The sequence below is a fragment of the Mesoplodon bidens genome (genome assembly GCF_964165515.1).
Source record: "Mesoplodon bidens genome assembly, chromosome: X".
Lineage (NCBI taxonomy): Eukaryota > Metazoa > Chordata > Mammalia > Artiodactyla > Ziphiidae > Mesoplodon > Mesoplodon bidens.
The window spans coordinates 5,268,085-5,285,972 of NC_138163.1; the positions used below are offsets into that span (position 1 = coordinate 5,268,085).

The 17,888-nt window shown below is 41.0% G+C and overlaps 1 protein-coding gene across 15 annotated transcripts in view; it reads right to left on the minus strand.

Annotated features, from left to right (window-relative positions):
• Nucleotides 1-11,219, minus strand: part of FMR1 (fragile X messenger ribonucleoprotein 1) — a 37,859-nt gene extending 26,640 nt beyond the window's left edge. For 6 of the 15 annotated variants that reach the window (XM_081223174.1, XM_081223171.1, XM_081223168.1 and 3 more), the window contains exons 1-2: nucleotides 10,942-11,217; nucleotides 2,192-2,244 (exon numbers count right to left, since the gene is read on the minus strand). In XM_081223174.1, the coding sequence (XP_081079300.1) occupies nucleotides 2,192-2,244; nucleotides 10,942-10,992 (104 nt within the window). In that variant the 5' untranslated portion in view covers nucleotides 10,993-11,217. Of the gene's footprint in view, nucleotides 1-2,191; nucleotides 2,245-10,941 lie in introns of all 15 variants that reach the window. The other 9 variants (XM_081223167.1, XM_081223164.1, XM_081223175.1 and 6 more) reach the window with 4 other exon arrangements.
• Between the last annotated feature and the right edge of the window lie 6,669 nt (nucleotides 11,220-17,888).

The following is a 17,888-nucleotide window of genomic DNA, read 5'->3' on the forward strand; positions in this document are numbered from 1 at the left end:
CTGGTGACATGCTCAAACCCAGTGTTGAATCTCATACATACTACACAAACACAAGGAAAAAGTTGATCTATTTCAAATTCCCAGGATGACAGCTAGAAGAGAAACTTGTACACAGCTACGGTAAGCAGACAATTAGGAGATCCATAGAAAGAATAATTTTAAGTTTATAGTAGAAATCTGGTTGAAAACAAATGAGAACTGATCACTGTATAAACAAATAGATACATTCTTGAATGCATAGAGGAAATAAGTGTTTGCTTAATACCTTAGATTAAGGACTCTAGGAGAAACTTAAAGAGTAGCAAATAAAGATAACTCTCCCTTTATGGGAAACAGTGTTTACCTAGTGATGGAAGCCAGCAGATAAGAGTATAAGTACAAGAAAAAAATTTACTCTCCAAGTTATCAAAGATTCCTCTGTTAGAGGTGTGATGCTGTTATCTAGTGTATAATGCATGGATAATCATGCAGAGGCAGATTCTGGAACTTTTGGCTCTATGTATTCAGAGAAAGGTATTCTATTATCCAAACTTGTATTTGGGACCAAGACTATTTGTCTAGAGCTGAGAATTGGGCTGGATACTCTAAATCCTTTTATCTGTCTCCCTAAATGTGTTTTAGGCATCCGAGAAAACTACAGTTGACCCTTGAATAACTCGGAGGTTAGGGATGCTGACCCTCTGTGCAGTCAAAAATGCACGGATAGGGCTTCCCTGGTGGCGCAGCGATTGAGAGTCCGCCTGTCGATGCAGGGGACATGGGTTCTTGCCCCGGTCCGGGAAGATCCCACATGCCGCGGAGCGGCTGGGCCCGTGAGCCATGGCCGCTGAGCCTGCGCGCCCGGAGCCTGTGCTCTGCAACGGGAGAGGCCACAACAGTGAGAGGCCCGCGTAACGCAAAAAAAAAAAAAAATGCACGGATAACTTATAGTCAGCTCTCCGTAGCCACAGTTCCTCCATATCTGTGGTTTGTATCACGGATTTAACCAACCCTGGATTGTGCACTACTGTAGTATTTACTACTGAAAAAAATCCACATATAAGTGGTCCTACGCAGTTCAAACTCATCTTGTTCAAGGGTCAACTGTACTTTGCCCTGTTGGCAGCTAAAAGATTCTGCTAACATTCTAATTATAGCATGTTTGGGTCAGATACTGTATTTTAACAGATTTATTGAGATATAATTCACGTAACCATATAAGCATCCACTGAAGTGTATGTACAAGTCAATGGGTTTAAGTATATTCACAGATATGTGCAACCATTACCAGTCAATTTTAGAAAATTTTCATCACTTCAAAAAGAAATCCCATACTCTTTAGCTATGGCTCTCCATCCCCCACCAGCCACTAAGCAACCACTAATTTATTTCTTCTCTCTGTAGATTTGCAATCTGCTTTTGATACACTATTAATTTCTCTTGGTAAATAAAAGCCAAACATTATAATTGTTGACCAGACTTCAGAGTTCAGTAAAATCCTAAGATCATGACCACATCTATACTCTGGTTAAGGAGTTTATATGTACTTTAGAATCTTGAATGGCTACTCTGAAAATAGCCGTTATCAGCATTAAAAAATTTAGTCAAGAGACCTGTCTCCCCTAATAAAATGTTAACATCTATACTATTGATGCCTTTGTATAGCTAATGTTCCTAGTCCTCTAAGTATTTTTATTTACTCATCTAGCAGAAGAAAGCAGAAAAGATCAGTTACTGCTATTAATTATAAATATATGAAACAGATAAAAATGTTAATGCGCAAACACAATTATTTCCAATAAAATATACCAGATGACTAAAACCATCAATTTTAGATTTAACATTACAAAACTCACATCGACTTTCCCAGTACCCGTGAATCCATTCATTTTCATCTTTTAACATTTACAAATATTCCTATTCAAACCCTCAGTTACTAATACAGAAGAATCTGGTTTCTTTCTTCACATTCAAGGGGACTGAGTTGTAAGGATCAAGATTATACAAAAGGGATCTCTGAGGTCATTAGCAGGAACAGTCATTCCATTGGTTTACTATTGAGTTGTTCACGAACTCCCTGGTCAGTAACATGAAGATCCATTCCTGAAAAACACTCAGACTACACTTGAATTTTTTTAAATGAGGAGTAAAAGGAAAAATTAGCATAAAATATTAAAGAACCTAAATATTAAAATTATATCAAGACACTTACTTGTTTTCAAATGCCACTGTTATTGAATCTTCATGAACATCTTTTACAAATGCCTATAAGAAAAAAAAACACCACAGTTAAACTAACTTCTAAGCTTAAACATCATTTTTGTTTTCAGTTACACTTTACAGAGATACCAAACATTTTACGTTTAACAACACAATGAAGCTTCAAGTGAAAGTTTGTCAGTTTGTGAGGATCACTCATTCATGAATCACATCTATATTTAGATACCTACTATGTGCTAGGCCCTAGGAATACTCATTAGTTAAAATAAAACACAAAGAATTGCTCCAGAGTTCAGCATCTCATAGGACAAAGACAGACAAGTAAATTGAAAATTACAATGCAAAGCTGAAGGTATACTTCAGGCTAGAAGTACTGGGAACTAAGAAACTTGTTCCAGAGCTATATACCAGTCAGTGTAGATCTGTTGTAACCCATCTTTTTCTCCTTAATACAGTTTTAGGAGAATACAATAGTAAATAACTAAATATAATCTCAAATCTATATATGCACAAGTACACTATGTTCTCTTTAAAAACAATGTGCTGCTAATACCACTAAAAAGTCCAATTACCAGAGTTTAATTAAATTCTCAATCTTGCAGGCACTTGGCAAAAAAAAAAAGTAATATAAAGTACAGAGGTTTAAATCTTTTAAATCTGATGACGCAATTGCTAATAATCTGCAGAAGGACATAACAAAAGTAATAGCTAACTAATTATCAAGAATTCTTTAATCAGCATGCTGTCCATAATTCTATAAAAATAAGTTTTTAATAGGTGCAGGAAAGGAGGTTTTGTTTTTGTTTTGACAATTAGAGGAGTAGGATAAAGCATAAAGAAACCCAAGGGGCTTTATATCTTAATTCATTTTAAAATGGCTTTAGAGATTTAAGCTTCTTACTCCAATGTGTTCTGTACATGTTTCTGTCCTTTCGTGGTTTCTCCCTGTCCACAGGATTATGGTCAAACTCCTCTGCCTGAAAAAGGCCCTTTGTGACCTGGCCCCACTGCTCACCTCTCCAAGCTTCATCTTTCACATCCTTGTAGGCTGTGATCCAGCAGTGCTAAACTACTTGGGCCTCTCTGTACATGCTGCTGGTCCTTCTTTCCTATTGTCCTTCCCCTCTTCACCTAGCTATCTCCTACTGGTCTTTTACATTTCAGTTCAGATGTCAGCTGCTATGGGAAAACCCAGAAGACTAAGTTAAATTCCATCCTCTACATTCTTATAGCATCTTATGAGTATCCTCACTATAAACTCATCCCACTATAGTCTTTTGCCCATTTTCCTACCAACAGTAAGCTTCCTGAGGGTGGGCGATTTAAGCTTTTTATTTACTGTTGAACTTCAGAGTACCTATTAAGGGTTCAATGAATAGTTATTATCATGGATCATTGCCTAAGGGGTTCCTATCCTAGCCTCGGAGGAAAGGTATGTGTGTGGTACAGTGGCAGTATGTTGGCCAGGAAAGACAAACAGAAGAGGATGAGGTTCCTGTCCAACTTAGGGAGTGGAGGATGGGGAGGCACAGCAGGCCTAATGGGCAGCAGGAACAAAGGCTTAGACCTGGAGCAACAGCTAAACAGAGACAACAAACTTCTGCATTTTGCTTAAAAGAATAAAGGCAAAGCTATGCTAGAAGACAGTTTCCTTGTAAGATCAAGGTGGACTATAATGGAATCTAGGTGTTCTGTGATACTCAAAATGGCTAAATTATTATTTCTAAATTAAGCATGTACGTGTATCTTTATAGTTGCTGGTTTAAAGTGGGGGGGAAATCCACATTTTCTTCCTATCATTTTGATCTTGCTTATTTTTCCTTAGCCATATTTAAATCACACCCATTCTCTACAGAGTATTTCAAGAACTCTAGTTTAATACTGACCATGATATCTTAGAATATACTAGATTTTATAAGGGCGCATGCCCCCAGTGCTCTCAGGGGTTTGCCTATTACTTCAGCAACAGAAAGGCTTGATTTTGAGTTAAAGTTGGAGGAATTCGACGTTTAGTTTTATAAAGTAAGTCCCACAAATTACAGAGAAAGGAGAAACAGACCCCCCCCACCCCAACTTCTCCCTTGTGTTTACATGACGGCGAATACCAAATTAACAATCTGCTTTTTGAGGGTGGGACTCCTATTAGGAGCTAATCCCTTATTTACCGAAAAATGTCTTTGCTCTGTCTTCATCCTTGTCTAAAATTTTATGTTTGCATGTCTTGGCAGTAACTAGCATTAGTTCTTTACTGTATATTATATGCTGAAAATGTTAAGTCCTTTAGTCAGCTAAGAGAACCTTGTTACAGCTGGGTGAAGAACTGTTCTCACTAAATCAGGTACCTTTCCAATACTATTGCCCTTGTCTAAAACCGTGCTGTTGCTCACCATAGAAGCTGCTGGTCATACGTACATATTTCTATTTAATTAAGTACAATTAAATAAAATTAAAAATCAGTCTCTGAGTCATACTTGCCACATTTCAAGTGCTCAAAAGCCACACAGGGCTCAGTACCTACCGTAGAGGACAGCGCAGGTGAGACCACTTCCATCATCACAGAAAGTTCCATTGGATAGCACTGATTTAAAACATTTACAAATGTTGGGGACTGTTTTCAAATCCAACTTGAAAGCACTCTAAAAGTTAGTCTCATTACTTCATTGCTCTATTTTAATTTTTTTCTATTTGCCAAAAAGTTATTGTACAGTTTAATCACACTTATTCACCACATTTGCGTATTTCTTAAAATTAAACATCCCTTCAAAGGAGGAAGATCTGCAACTGTTGTGACTATTAAAAACCAAAAAACCAAAAAACAAAACAAAAAAAAGCTTCCAAGCTTTCAAAGACACTAAAAGCAATTCCGGATGTAGAGTGTCAAAAATGGTTTGAATAATCATTACAGCTTACTGCGGCCACCGCCTCGAATTAATGAGGCTTACCTGTATATGGATGTTGGCATGACTGTTCCCAAACCAGTCATTTTTAGCCACTGTTTGCATGTTATGTGAATACAGAAGGCATGAAATACCTTCTTGTTGCTGCTGTAATAAGGGGAATAAAAGAAACTCAGAGGTTGCCTCTGGCTTGCACTCTCGCCAAGGACAAAGGTCTCCTCTGACTCCTGAGGCCTTTTGCTAAAATGCCAACAAAGGTCCCATCTTTCTGCTTCTCATCATACTTTCTCCAATAACCCTCCTTTTCGGCCCTGCCCCTGCCTTACCCCAACACTCATACCCTGGCCACCCCAGAGCTCTATCACCCCACCCACCAACAACTGGGAAAACTATGTTTTGTTGTGCTCTCTACCTATCTACATCAAGCAAAGTTGATGAGAAGATAGGTTCAGGGGATTCCTGAGGGGTTGGTTACCAAAGAAGGCAACTGAATGGGTTTGAATGAATACAAGAAGGGAGCTGCATGGGACTGGATGAGAGCTAGGGCTCTTACAAGGGTCAGTAAACTTAGTGGTTAAGAGTTTTGCTGTGAATGAGAGGTAGGTTCAAAATCTTGGATCTAAGACATAACAGCTGTGGGACTCTCCAAGAAACGGTCTCTGGGCCTCAGATGCCTTGTCTGTGTAAGTGAGGAATGGACACAGGGGACCTGGACTTGCCTCCTAAAGCTGTTGTGAATAATGAAATCACACATGTCTAGTGCCTAGCACGATGGCTGGCACATAGTTGGCACTAAATAAATGAGAGGTTAAGCAGAGAGGGGCATATTTTATAAAAGATGCAGAACCATAAACACTCTTGCATCTGAGAAAGTTACACCTCAACAAAAGCACACTTAAAAAAAGATTTAAAAATCAGGATAGAAAGAGAAAAGGTTGTTTTCTCAAAGATACTAAATACTAAAATGTTATTTAGACTTTCAGAAGAAAAAAAAGTGATGAAAATCTTTGGGGTTTGAGAAAGGTGCTAAAAGTGCAGTTAAAGACAGACACAGTGGGACTTCCCTGGTGGGGCAGTGGTTAAGAATCCGCCTGCCAATGCAGGGGACACAGGTTCGATCCCTGGTCCGGGAAGATCCCACATGCCGTGGAGCAACTAAGCCCGTGCACCACAACTACTGAGCCTGCACTCTAGAGCCCACGAACCACAACTGCTGAGCCCATGCGCCACAACTACTGAAGCCCACACGCCTAGAGCCCGTGCTCCCCAACAAGAGAAGCCACCGCAATGAGAAGCCCACACACAGCAATGAAGAGTAGAGAAAGCCCGTGTGCAGCAACAAAGAACCAACACACCAAAAATAAAGAAAGAAAGAAAGAAAAAAAAAAGACAGACACAGGCTCCTAATCAGGGAGAATAAACAGAAAATCAAAAAAATCATTATGGGATCCCCCACCTGGCAACTGGGCCAAAGAGGCAATCATAAAATCATACTAACCAAAGTGTGTTACGACTAGAGATATCTAAGTCAAACATTACATCACCGGGATTGCTGAAACGAAAAGAAAGTCCGTCCCTATTTGGGTGAAGTCTTACTCTCCCACTACACCTCACACCTTAGATTGTACAGAGAAATTTCAATGTAAGCCCCTGACCACCAATGAACACAACTACTACATTATCACTGAAGACAGCACATGTAGTGCAATGATAATTCTCATTAGAGAAAACTTAAAAGCATTGCAAAATACCCCTCCTAAAGAAAATCTGTAGGAGATAGACAATAAGGACACATGAAATGTGATAAAATACGATTCAAACCCAAGGCTTCACATATAAAGCGAGTTATTGCTTTGCCGCCCTTTGAATGTGGGAACTAACAATGTATGAGAATGAACAATGGGAAGGGAAAAGTACAATAAACCTCATCAACAATTCTTCCAACCACAGTGCATGACTAGGAATACTCGCCTTCACTTGGGCATTTACCACAAATTCTGAGAAAAATGCATCCTTTCTGGTTCACCTTGATGCAAAGACAACACACAGATATAGAGAGAATACTATTAAGTGAGTTATTAATTTTCTTGTGTGTATGTATTCTAACTTTTGAATGCTTCAGTTCTTATGTGTTCCCAATGTAACAAGAGCAAACTTCATAGGAGCATTAAAGATTTCTAACTTTATCTTTCATTAATAGGCATTCATATGAAGAATTACAGTGTAATGTGTCAAGGTGCAAGAGTTAATAAAAAGGAAGCTAATACATAAGCTGAATATTTTGTGATGTCTTTGTATCAATGGTAAAAAAATGGTAACATCCTTGCAACTGTACTTACAAAATAAGGCTAAGGCATTCTTTTTTTTTTTAATATTATTTATTTATTTATGGCTGTGTTGGGTCTTCGTTTCTGTGCGAGGGCTTTCTCTAGTTGCGGCAAGCGGGGGCCACTCCTCATCGCGGTGCGCGGGCCTCTCACTATCGCGGCCTCTCTTGTTGCGGAGCACAGGCTCCAGACGCGCAGGCTCAGTAATCGTGGCTCACGGGGCCAGCTGCTCCGCGGCATGTGGGATCCTCCCAGACCAGGGCTCGAACCCATGTCCCCTGCATCGGCAGGCAGACTCTCAACCACTGCACCACCAGGGAAGCCCTAAGGCATTCTTACAGTAACAAATACAAAGTTACAATGAAATTTACAAAAATGGCCGGGAAATCAAATCCAATTCATTTCTTTAAGCTAAATTTCATCATTTCGGGAAGTCAGATTACCTGATCTCAAAGCCCAGATCTGACCCTTACTAGCTCTGACACTAGTAATAACTTACTCACCTCATCTCTCTGTACATCTATGTCCTCATCTATAAAATGGGAATAACAATGGTAACTCAGGGTTGTGGGAGGTGATTAAACAAATTAAGAGAGGTAAAGCACCTAGAACCCTGCCTGGCACCTCAAGAGCTCTCAGCACCTGTTAACAGTTAAAATCATGATTGTAGTCATCTCAGGAAGCACATTCCCATAGTGGGCAGGAATCAGAAAGCCAATTATTATACCACTGAATTTTACATTTAGTTAATAATTTGGAGGTTTTCAGAGTGTGTGAGTATGAAGTTGGAAAGTGCTCAACTCAAAAGGGGAGTACTGATGCTTCCATAAAGATACTAAACACTAAAAAGGTTATTTAGACTGGGAAGAAAAAAACATGTGGTTGACCTGAACAATTTACTTCCTTGAAGTACAGAAGACTTCAGAGTAAATGTGAAGAAAATTTTCATTACATGACTTTTTCTAAGTCAAAGAAATACCTAAGCACAAAAGTAGTGGCTCTGACAGTTACTAAATCCAACTTTCGAGTTTTTAAGAATAAACACCAGAGGGAAAAATAGAAATGAGCTGTTACAACCTTAGGGTTTAGGTTTCATGGTTCTGGTAATTCTGAATCCTAAGTTTGAGTTAATTTTTTAGAGGGAAAAACCCAACTGTTCCCAGCATATACTCTACCCAGTTTATACTGCAAATTTGGACCATGTGCTCAGAAGATGGAGAACTGTACCTTACAATATGGTGGTTCTGTTAGGCAAATCAAAGTCTGAATTCAATTATACTGAAGCTGTTTGAGTTGTTTAGTTCTTTAAGCCTTTTCAATCAATCTGATGAACCCAGGTTCCCAATTTTTTCATAAATGTAACATTTCTCCATAATAGTTCATTTTTTATTCATCTTTATTTCCCATCTTTTCTGCCCATCCCACTGGACAAGTAACTCAGTTTACTTCTGCTTTACTTTTATAACTCACATCAATATTGAGCCTTATAAGAATTTAAACCTTTTTCATTATAGAAACTATTTTTTCTACCAATACGGACCATTTGAGGTTTTCTTAAAAACAAAACCTTAACTAAATAAACATAACAGCAATTTCTCTGCACACGTTTGTTCATGTTTAATATTTCCCCTCAAGGAACTAAGGGACAACCCATTCCTTTTATTCACCTTCAAATTAAGCAACCTCGTTAAAAAACAAAAATAGGGGGGGATTAAGAGCAGAGATAGAGGGCCTTTCTTATATTCCAATCAGTTTGCAAGCAAAATCACAGAAGCAAATCACAGGTTGCTCAAACAGAACAATACATCCTTCAAGACCACGATGTACTGCTTGCCCTCTGTAGCAAGCAAACTCCACTAAAGACAGTAAGAGTGGCATCTAATCTAAGCTAATATCACAGATCTATTAGAATACCGCTCAACCATTAGCCCCTGCTCATATTTATTACAGTTAGTGCCCCAAATCTGGTGAGCAAAACTACCAATCTGGGAAGCAGAACGATTCTAAACAAACTAACCAGCAGAATTATGGATCACTGAAAAATATGAAACCAGAATTTTGACTGCATCATTTTGCTAAAAGTATGGAACAGTTTACATACTTTACTCACTCATTAAATATATTGATCTCCAAAATCTCCATAAAATTGGTAAACACATATATAGTTAAGTCAATGTTTATTTTCCTATATACCTCGTTTGAAACGTTTATGTAATCCTATATAGATTTAAGAATTGCATTTGGACAATGGCAATATTTAATTCCCATGCTTCCTTCTATATGCACCTTCTGTTGCCAAGATACTGCAGTAAGGTGGGACATTACTCACAGAAGTTATATAGAGACATTCAAGAGGAAATGAGAACTTATAGACTGCTAGATCTACAGCAAGTATGGACCAAGAGACGCACTACCGACATATGAAAATATTTTTAAGCCTCCTTTTGAAAATGTAAGATATTAGTAAGATCTGCAATGGTGTAACTTAAAAAAAGAAAAGCCCGCAGCAAAACCATGCATGCCTATTTAAAACCTCAACAATACAGTTCACTGCAACATTACACAGAGGAGATAGTCAAGCCCTTGGAGCACAGAACAATTATTTCCACTCACTTAAAAAAATTCCCCAATAATGATACACTTAGTTAATTTCCTGAAGTTTCATGGCATGTATCCAGGCCTTTGGAGGGTTAATTTTTTTTCTTAAGTAGCAGAGTTGCCAATGTTTTTAGACGCTGAAGCATCTGTATTCCTGAATTTGCCCACATTTATAACAAGGGAGGAGGGGCCACGAATATTCAAGATTACCAACTTCTTTAAACCATTACTTGGATATGTCTGGGTCTTCCTGAAACTTTTGAATCTAAAATTTTTTCTGAAATCCACAAAGAAAGGTCACTAATAATCAGTTGCCATTGTGATTTGGTACCGACTACAGCTTCTTACTACTCTTTCTTCACACCGCTCGCCCAGAACAGTGGAGCTCTCCGAAGTCCCAATGCTGGACAGGAAAAGAGAAGCCAAAGGAGATGGCAAACCCTCTTTGCAAGGCAGGAGGCGGCTTGACGGAAGCGCCCCCCGCTCCTCGGCAACTACCCACACGTCAGGCCCGGATCCCACTGGGAGAGGATATTTAAGAAAACAGAAATAAACCGTCACCGTCACTTCGCGCGGATACCGGCCCTTCCCGCCCGGATCTCCTACCTGCCGTCGGCCCTCGCCCATCCCCAGCTCTCCCTGCCGGGGCTCGGCCCCCGAAAGGGCACCCTCTTTTCCTTGCCCGCTTCTCATTCCGACAGGCGCCGGGGCCTCATACAGGAGAGGCAGCGGGGCTCAAGGGGCTTCCTACAGGCCCGAAGTCCGGTCCTTCCCTCCCTCCCAAACAACATCCCGCCGAGCGCGCCCTGGCCCCGGGCGCGGCGTTCGGGAAGAGGGCCCCAGGCCTGCCTCCGGCCGAGGCTAAGAAGAAAAGGGAGGGAAAGAAGGGCGAAGATGGGGCCTGCCCTGGAGTCAAGTACCTTGTAGAAAGCGCCATTGGAGCCCCGCACTTCCACCACCAGCTCCTCCATCTTCTCGTCCGCCCTGCTCGCTCCGGGAGCCCGCCCCTGAGAGGTGGGCTGCGGGCGATCGAGGCCCAGCCGCCGCTGCCGCCGCGCTGCTGCACGCCCCCCGGCAGCGGCGCCGCAGTCACCGCCGCCGCCTGCGCTCGCCGTCGGCTCAACGCCCGCTCTGAGGCGGCCCCTCACCGGAAGTGAAACCGAAACGGAGCCGAGCGCCTGACTGAGGCCGAACGCTCCGGCCGCTCCGCGTGTAAACAGTGAAACCGCGTCACGTGACCGACGCCGCCTCTTCCCCCACAGGTTCGGCCCCTCGGCCCCGCCCTCCTTCCCCTCGCGGGCCCAGGAGCGCGCGCCTGCGCGCTGCTGGGAACGGACCGGGGGCCGGGCCCGACGTAAGGCGCGCGGGCTCGGCGTGCGCGGGCTCGGCGGCGGGCGGGAAGGCGGGAAGGGCGGAGACGGGTCTCACCGCTTCGCTTCGCCTGGCGAGGACCAGAGCGCCCATTCCTTTAGCGGGGGCGAGCCGAGGCGTGGGAAAGGGCCTCCGGTAGCAAACTAGTGTGTTCACTTATCCAGGTCCGGGCTGGCTTGGGTTGGAGGTGTTTTGTTTTTTGTTTTTTTTAAAGTGGGGCAGAGCCTAATTGAGCTGGAGGTGGAGTGGGGGACAAGAATGAAGGTGAAGAATTAGATTGAAGAAGACTTTGAACTAGTGACAGTGGCAACCGCGGTGACTCAGCCTTGTGTGACCCTTAGAGGCTGAAGGTGAGAGTAACGCCCTCCCTTCCCCAAGAGATTTTGGGCCGTCCTGTGGATGCATTCTGTGTCCTCGGAGGGGCAGTGGAGTGTGTCAGGACCTCTGGAAGTGGTAGTCTTTCCACAGACCCAGCACTGACCCACATACTTCCCTTCCCTCGATTCAGTTTCATACTTTTACTTGACATACGTAAAAAAGAAAATGTGTTAAACACTTGTTAATTTATTTACAGTTTATTTTCCTACTATTTCACGCCTACTGTATGCCCACTGTGCACCAGAGGCGACCTGTCTACAAGGGCCTGTGCACCTGTTTTCTTGCAGCTCTTTCCCTTTACCCTCCATAGTACAGCAAACCCCAGTTCTTTCTCATTCCTGCTTCTGCATCCTGCTTGTATCCACCTTGACCTAGGTTTCCTTTGGAAGGCTTGTATTCAACTGAGAAGTTTATTGAGCCCCTACCATATGCCAGACACCGTGCTGAGTGCTAGTGAGACATTGGTCAGAGCTGGGAAATGACTCCAGCTGGAATGTGACCAGTGAGAGTTAACTGGCAGCACTGAGTCGGTGGAGGTGGGTTGAACCGCCCCAGGCAGGTGCCCCAGAATGCGAGGCATGCTTGGGCCTCCAGTTCCCTTCCCACCCCACTCCTAGTCAGAGCAGCAGCATTGCTGCTGGTGGAACTCCAGCATGAAAGCCTCAGATCAAGGGCCACATTCCTTGAGGCCATGGTAAACAGGGATGATCTATTGAACTAGGGTTTCTGGAGTAGTCACAAGATGCAAAGATTCCAATGAGGCTGAAGGAGAATCTCACCAGTTGGCTGCATGGAAGCAGAGCAGAGCATGAGCTTTATCCCCAATGTAGTAAAGGGGGACAGATTGATTAGAATGGTTATACCTTCCATGTGTAGGGTGTTGTTCAAATATTCAAATATTAGCAGCTCTTCATAACCACTACAAGCTGCACTAAACCTGGTGGTGTTCCCTGAACCGCTGATGCACTTTCATGCCTTCATGTCTCCCCATGCTTCTCGGCCCCCTGAAATATTCTTCTCGTTAGGGTTACTGGCTGGATTCCCATTAGCTTGTTATTTGTATCTCAGGTGCAGAGAGTTAACTTTGCTTCTCAATTCTCAGCACATTGTCATCCTCTGTCCCTGCAAGGCCCCTCTCTTATTTATATTATTTTACATTGTTCAAATTATTTGTCCTCGTCTTTCTCAATACCCGCTCTCATTCTTCTTCTAGACACAAGCTGCAATATGTTTGATATAGATCCTTGATCATTTAAGACACGCGGTGTTTTGTGTATGCCTTTTACATTTACAAAGACGGTACTGGACTGTAAATCTCTATTTCCCACTGTTTTCACTCAACACTGCGTTCTTGAGCTATATCCACATCGCTGTGATTTCCCTAGTGATGGGCGTCTAGCTTACTGCCAACTCCCTGATGTCACACTGTGGTGAAAATCCTTGTGAATGTCTTTACAAACCTTTGCAAGAATTTCTTTTGTGCTCTTAAAGAACTTTGTACACACCTCCTGCTTCCTCACCATGCTGCTTGGCATATAGCAGGGACTCGGTAAATGTTGAATACCTCACCCATGATGCTTAATGTACTAGCATCACTTATTTATATTTCTGTTTTCCTCGTTGGACTGTTAGTTCCTTACGGGCAGGAAAGACGTCTTATTTATCTTTGTGTCCCTGGCACATTCAAAGTGGTTGATTTTAGGAAATGTTGGATGAATGAATGCATGCCTATCCTCACTACCTGTATGTACTATGATTTAGTCTTGCCCACTTAACTCTGAGTCTCAGCTCAGCTGAATTCAGACACAGGCCCAGCCCCGCTCATGAGCTTGTTCCTCCCACATTCTTCTCTCTCTCTCTCACTGGCAGCCCCTTCTTCAGGGTGGTTGCTCAGGCCTAAAACTGGGTCATTTTGACCTTCTCTTTCTCTCACACGTTGAATCCATCAACAAATCCTTTCAGAGTCCACAATCTGTTTCTCATCACTTGTGCTGCTGAAACCATGGTCCAAGTCCCTATCCTCTTTTACCTGGATTATTGTAACAATTTCACTGGTTTCCCTGCAGCCACTCTTATCCTCTGTCTATTCTCAACACAGAGACAGACCCTATTCAGGTGTCAATCAAGTCACTCTGCTATTCAAAACCTTCCAATTGTACCCTAAATGCCTCAGGGTAAAGGCCAAAGTCCTTATTAATTCTGGCCTCAGTGCCCTTCACCCACTGGCCTCTGTTATCTCCTTGATCTCACCTTCTACCTCCTCCCTTCACTCCTTTCCAGCCATACTGGCTTCTTTGCTATTTCTTGAAAACATCAGGTAAGTTCTGTCTGTCTCCTCACTAGAATATAAGCTCAGTGAGAACAGAGATTTTTGTTTCTTTTATTCACTGCTTGTCCCCAGTGCCTACCACAGTGTTTGGAACATAGCAGGTGCCTACTGATTTATGAAATGAATGAATAAATGAATGAATATGTGTTGAGGATGCAGCTTGGGTCAAATCTGTTCCCGTGCTTGTATTTATCCAATTGGAATGATGCTTCAGCACCTCTAGACTTGCCTTGGCCCCTAGCTTCCATTAAATTGTTGCCTGTTGTCTTTGCATTGATTTATTCTGTGTTATTTCCTACTCCTTCGAAATTTGAGCCCTTTGAATCTTTTTCATGCCTCAATCCCAACTAAAATGCCCTTTGCCCTTTCCAACTCTAGAAATCCTATGGACCCGCTTGGAGCCAGCTAAAGCCTCACTTCTTTCATGACACATTCTCTGACAATCTCACTTCACTTTGACGTCTCCTTTGAACTAGATATTAGAAAAATAATTAAATAATAGTCTTTACGTTTTAGAACAGTTTTAGATTTACAGGAATATCAAGCAGATAGTAGAGAGTTCGCATATCAGTTCCCTGGTATCTCCCTCCCAGTTTCCTCTGTTGTTCACATCTTGCATTACTGTGGTTTATTTGCTATCACTGATGAGCCAAATTGATATATTTTATTAGCCAAAGTCCGTACATTAGTTTACATTAAGGTTCACTCTTTGTGTTGTATAGTGTATGGGTTTTGACAAATGCATAATGTCATGCACCCCCCATTATAGTATCATATAGACTAGTTCCACCACCCTAAAAATTCCCTGGGCTCCACCTATTTATTCATCAGCTCGACCCCCTAACCCTAGGCAACCACTGATCTTTTTATTGCCTCCATAGATTTGCCTTTTCCAGAATGTCATAGAGTTGGAATCATCCAGTATGGGGCCTTTTCACATTGGTTTCTTTCACTTAGCGATAGCATTTAAGGTTCCTCCATGTCTTTTCATGGTTTGATAGCTCATTTCTCATTAGGGAAGAATAATATTCTATTGTCTGGATGTATCACAGCTTATTTATCCATTCGCCTACGGAAAGACATCTTGATTGCTTCCAAGTTTTGGCGATTATGAATAGAGCTGCTATAAGCATCCATGTGCAGGTTTTTGTATGGATGTAAGTGTTCACCTCATATGGGTAAATACCTAGGAGTGTGATTGCTGGATCCCATGGTAAGAGTATGTTTAGTTTTCTAAGAAACCGCCAAACTGTCTTCCACAGTGGCTGGACCATTTTGCACTCCCACCAGCGATGAATGAGAGTTCCTGTTGCTCCACAGCCTCGCCCAACCCAACTTTTGGTGCTGTCAGTGTTCTGGATGTTGGCCATCCTAACAGGTGTGCAGTGGAATCTCATTGTTGTTTTAGTTCACAATTCCCTAATGACTTAAGATGCTGAGCATCTTTTCATATGCTTATTGCCATCTGTATATTCTTTGAGAAGGTCTCTGTTCAGATCTTTTGCCCATTTTAAAATTGGGTTGTTTCCTTATTGGTGAGTATTAATAGTCCTTTGTATATTTTGGATACCAGCTCTTTATCAGATTGTGTTTTGCAAATATTTTCTCCCAGTCTGTGGCTTGTCTTTTCATTCACCTAACAGTCTTTCACAGAGTAGAGGTTTTTAATTAAAAAGTCCGACTTAATCAATTTTTTTCTTTCATGGATCATGCTTTTGATATTGTACCCCAAAAGTCATCACCAAACCTAAGTTCACCTAGATCTTCTCCCTTGTCACCTTCTAGAAGTTTATAGTTTTGTGTTTTACATTTACGTCTGTGATCCATTTTGAGTTAATTTTTGTGAAATGTATAAGGTCTGTGTCTAGACTTATTTATTTTATTTTTTATATGCATAAAATAAAATGCATATGGATGTCTAATCATTCTTAGATCTTCTTTGATTTCTGTCTTCAAGGTTTTGTAGTGTTCCTCATATAGATACTGTACATATTTTGTAAGATTTATGCATAAGTATCTCATTTTTTTGGTGCTCCTGTAAGTGGTGTTGTATTTTTAATTTCAAATTCCAATTGTTCATTGCTGGTATATAAATCTCTCTCTAACCACTGCTTTTGCTGTATCCCATAAATTTTGATAAATTGTATTTTTTTAATTTAGTTCAAAATATTTCAAAATTTCTCTTGAAACTTCTCCTTTTACCCATGTGTTATTTAGAGGTGTGTTGTTTAATCTCCAAATATTTGGGGATTTCACAATTATCTTTCTGTTGTTGATTTCTAGTTTAGTTCCATTGTGGTCTGAGAGAAGACATTGTATGATTTCTACTATTTCAAATTTGTTATGGTATGTTTTATGGACCATTCTTGGTGAATGTTCCATGTGAACTTGAGAAGAATGTGTATCCTACTGTTGGCTGAAATAGTCTATAGCTGTCAAGTAGATCAAGTAGATTGATGGATCTGTTCAGTTCAACTATATCCTTACTGATTTTCTGCCTGCTCGATCTATCAGTTACTGACAGAAGGGTGTTGAAATCTCCAAATATAACAATGGATCTATTTCTCCTTGTAGATCTGTCAGCTTTTGCCTCACATATGTTGACACTCTTGTTGGCTGCGTATACATTAAGAAATTTTATGTCTTCTTGGAGAATTGACTTCTTTATCATTATGTAATGCTCTTCTTTATCTCTGATAATGTTCCATGCTCTGAAGCCTGCTTTATCTGAAATTAACATAGATAATCCAGCTTTCCTTTGATTCATGTTAGCATGGTATATATCTCTTCACCCCTTTACTTTTAATCTAGTTGTGTCTTTTATTTATTTATTTATTTATTTATTTATGGCTGTGTTGGGTGTTAGTTGCAGCACACGGGATCTTTTCGTTGTGGTGCATGGGCTATTTGTTGCGATGCACGGGCTTCTCTCTAGTTGTGGTGCGTGGGCTCCAGAGCGCATGGGCTCAGTAGTTGTGGCTCATGGGCTCTCTAGTTGTGGCATGCAGGCTCAGTAGTTGTGGCACATGGGCTTAGTTGCCCTGTGGCATGTGGGATCTTAGTTCCCCTACCAGGGCTCGAACCCTTGTCCCCTGCATTGGAAGGCAGATTCTTAACCACTGGACCACCAGGCAAGTCCCATTAGCTGTGTCATTATATTTAAAGTGAGGTTTTTTTAAACAATGTATAGTTGTATCTTCATTTTAAATCCACTTTGTCATTCTCCATCTTTTAATTCACGTATTTAGAGCATTCACATTTAAAGTGATTATTCATATAGTTGTATTAATATACCATTTTGTAACTCTTCTATTCATTGCACTTGTTCTTTTTTAATCTTCCTCTCTTTTTCTGTCTTCTCTGACTTTAATTGAGCAATTTATATGATTGTATGTTTTCTCCTCTCTTAGGATATCAGTTTACTTCTTTTAAAAAATTTTAGTGGTTTCCCTAGAATTTGCAATATATATTTACAGCTAATTTAAGTTTATTTTCAAATAACACTATACTGCTTTATGTGTAGTGCAGGTACCTTATTAAAGAGTGTTCCCGTTCACTTCTGTCTCTCCTACCATTTAATTTCGCTTATCCATGTACCATAATCACCAATGCATTGTTGCTATTAGTGATTTGAAAAGATAGGTCTATTAGATCAATTAAGATTAAGAGAAAATAAAAGTTTATTTTATCTTCATTTATCGCTTCCCAAAACCCTTCCTTTTCTTAATGGAGATTTGAGTTTCTGACCTGTGTCATTTTCCTTCTGTCTGAAGAACTTTTAACTACTTT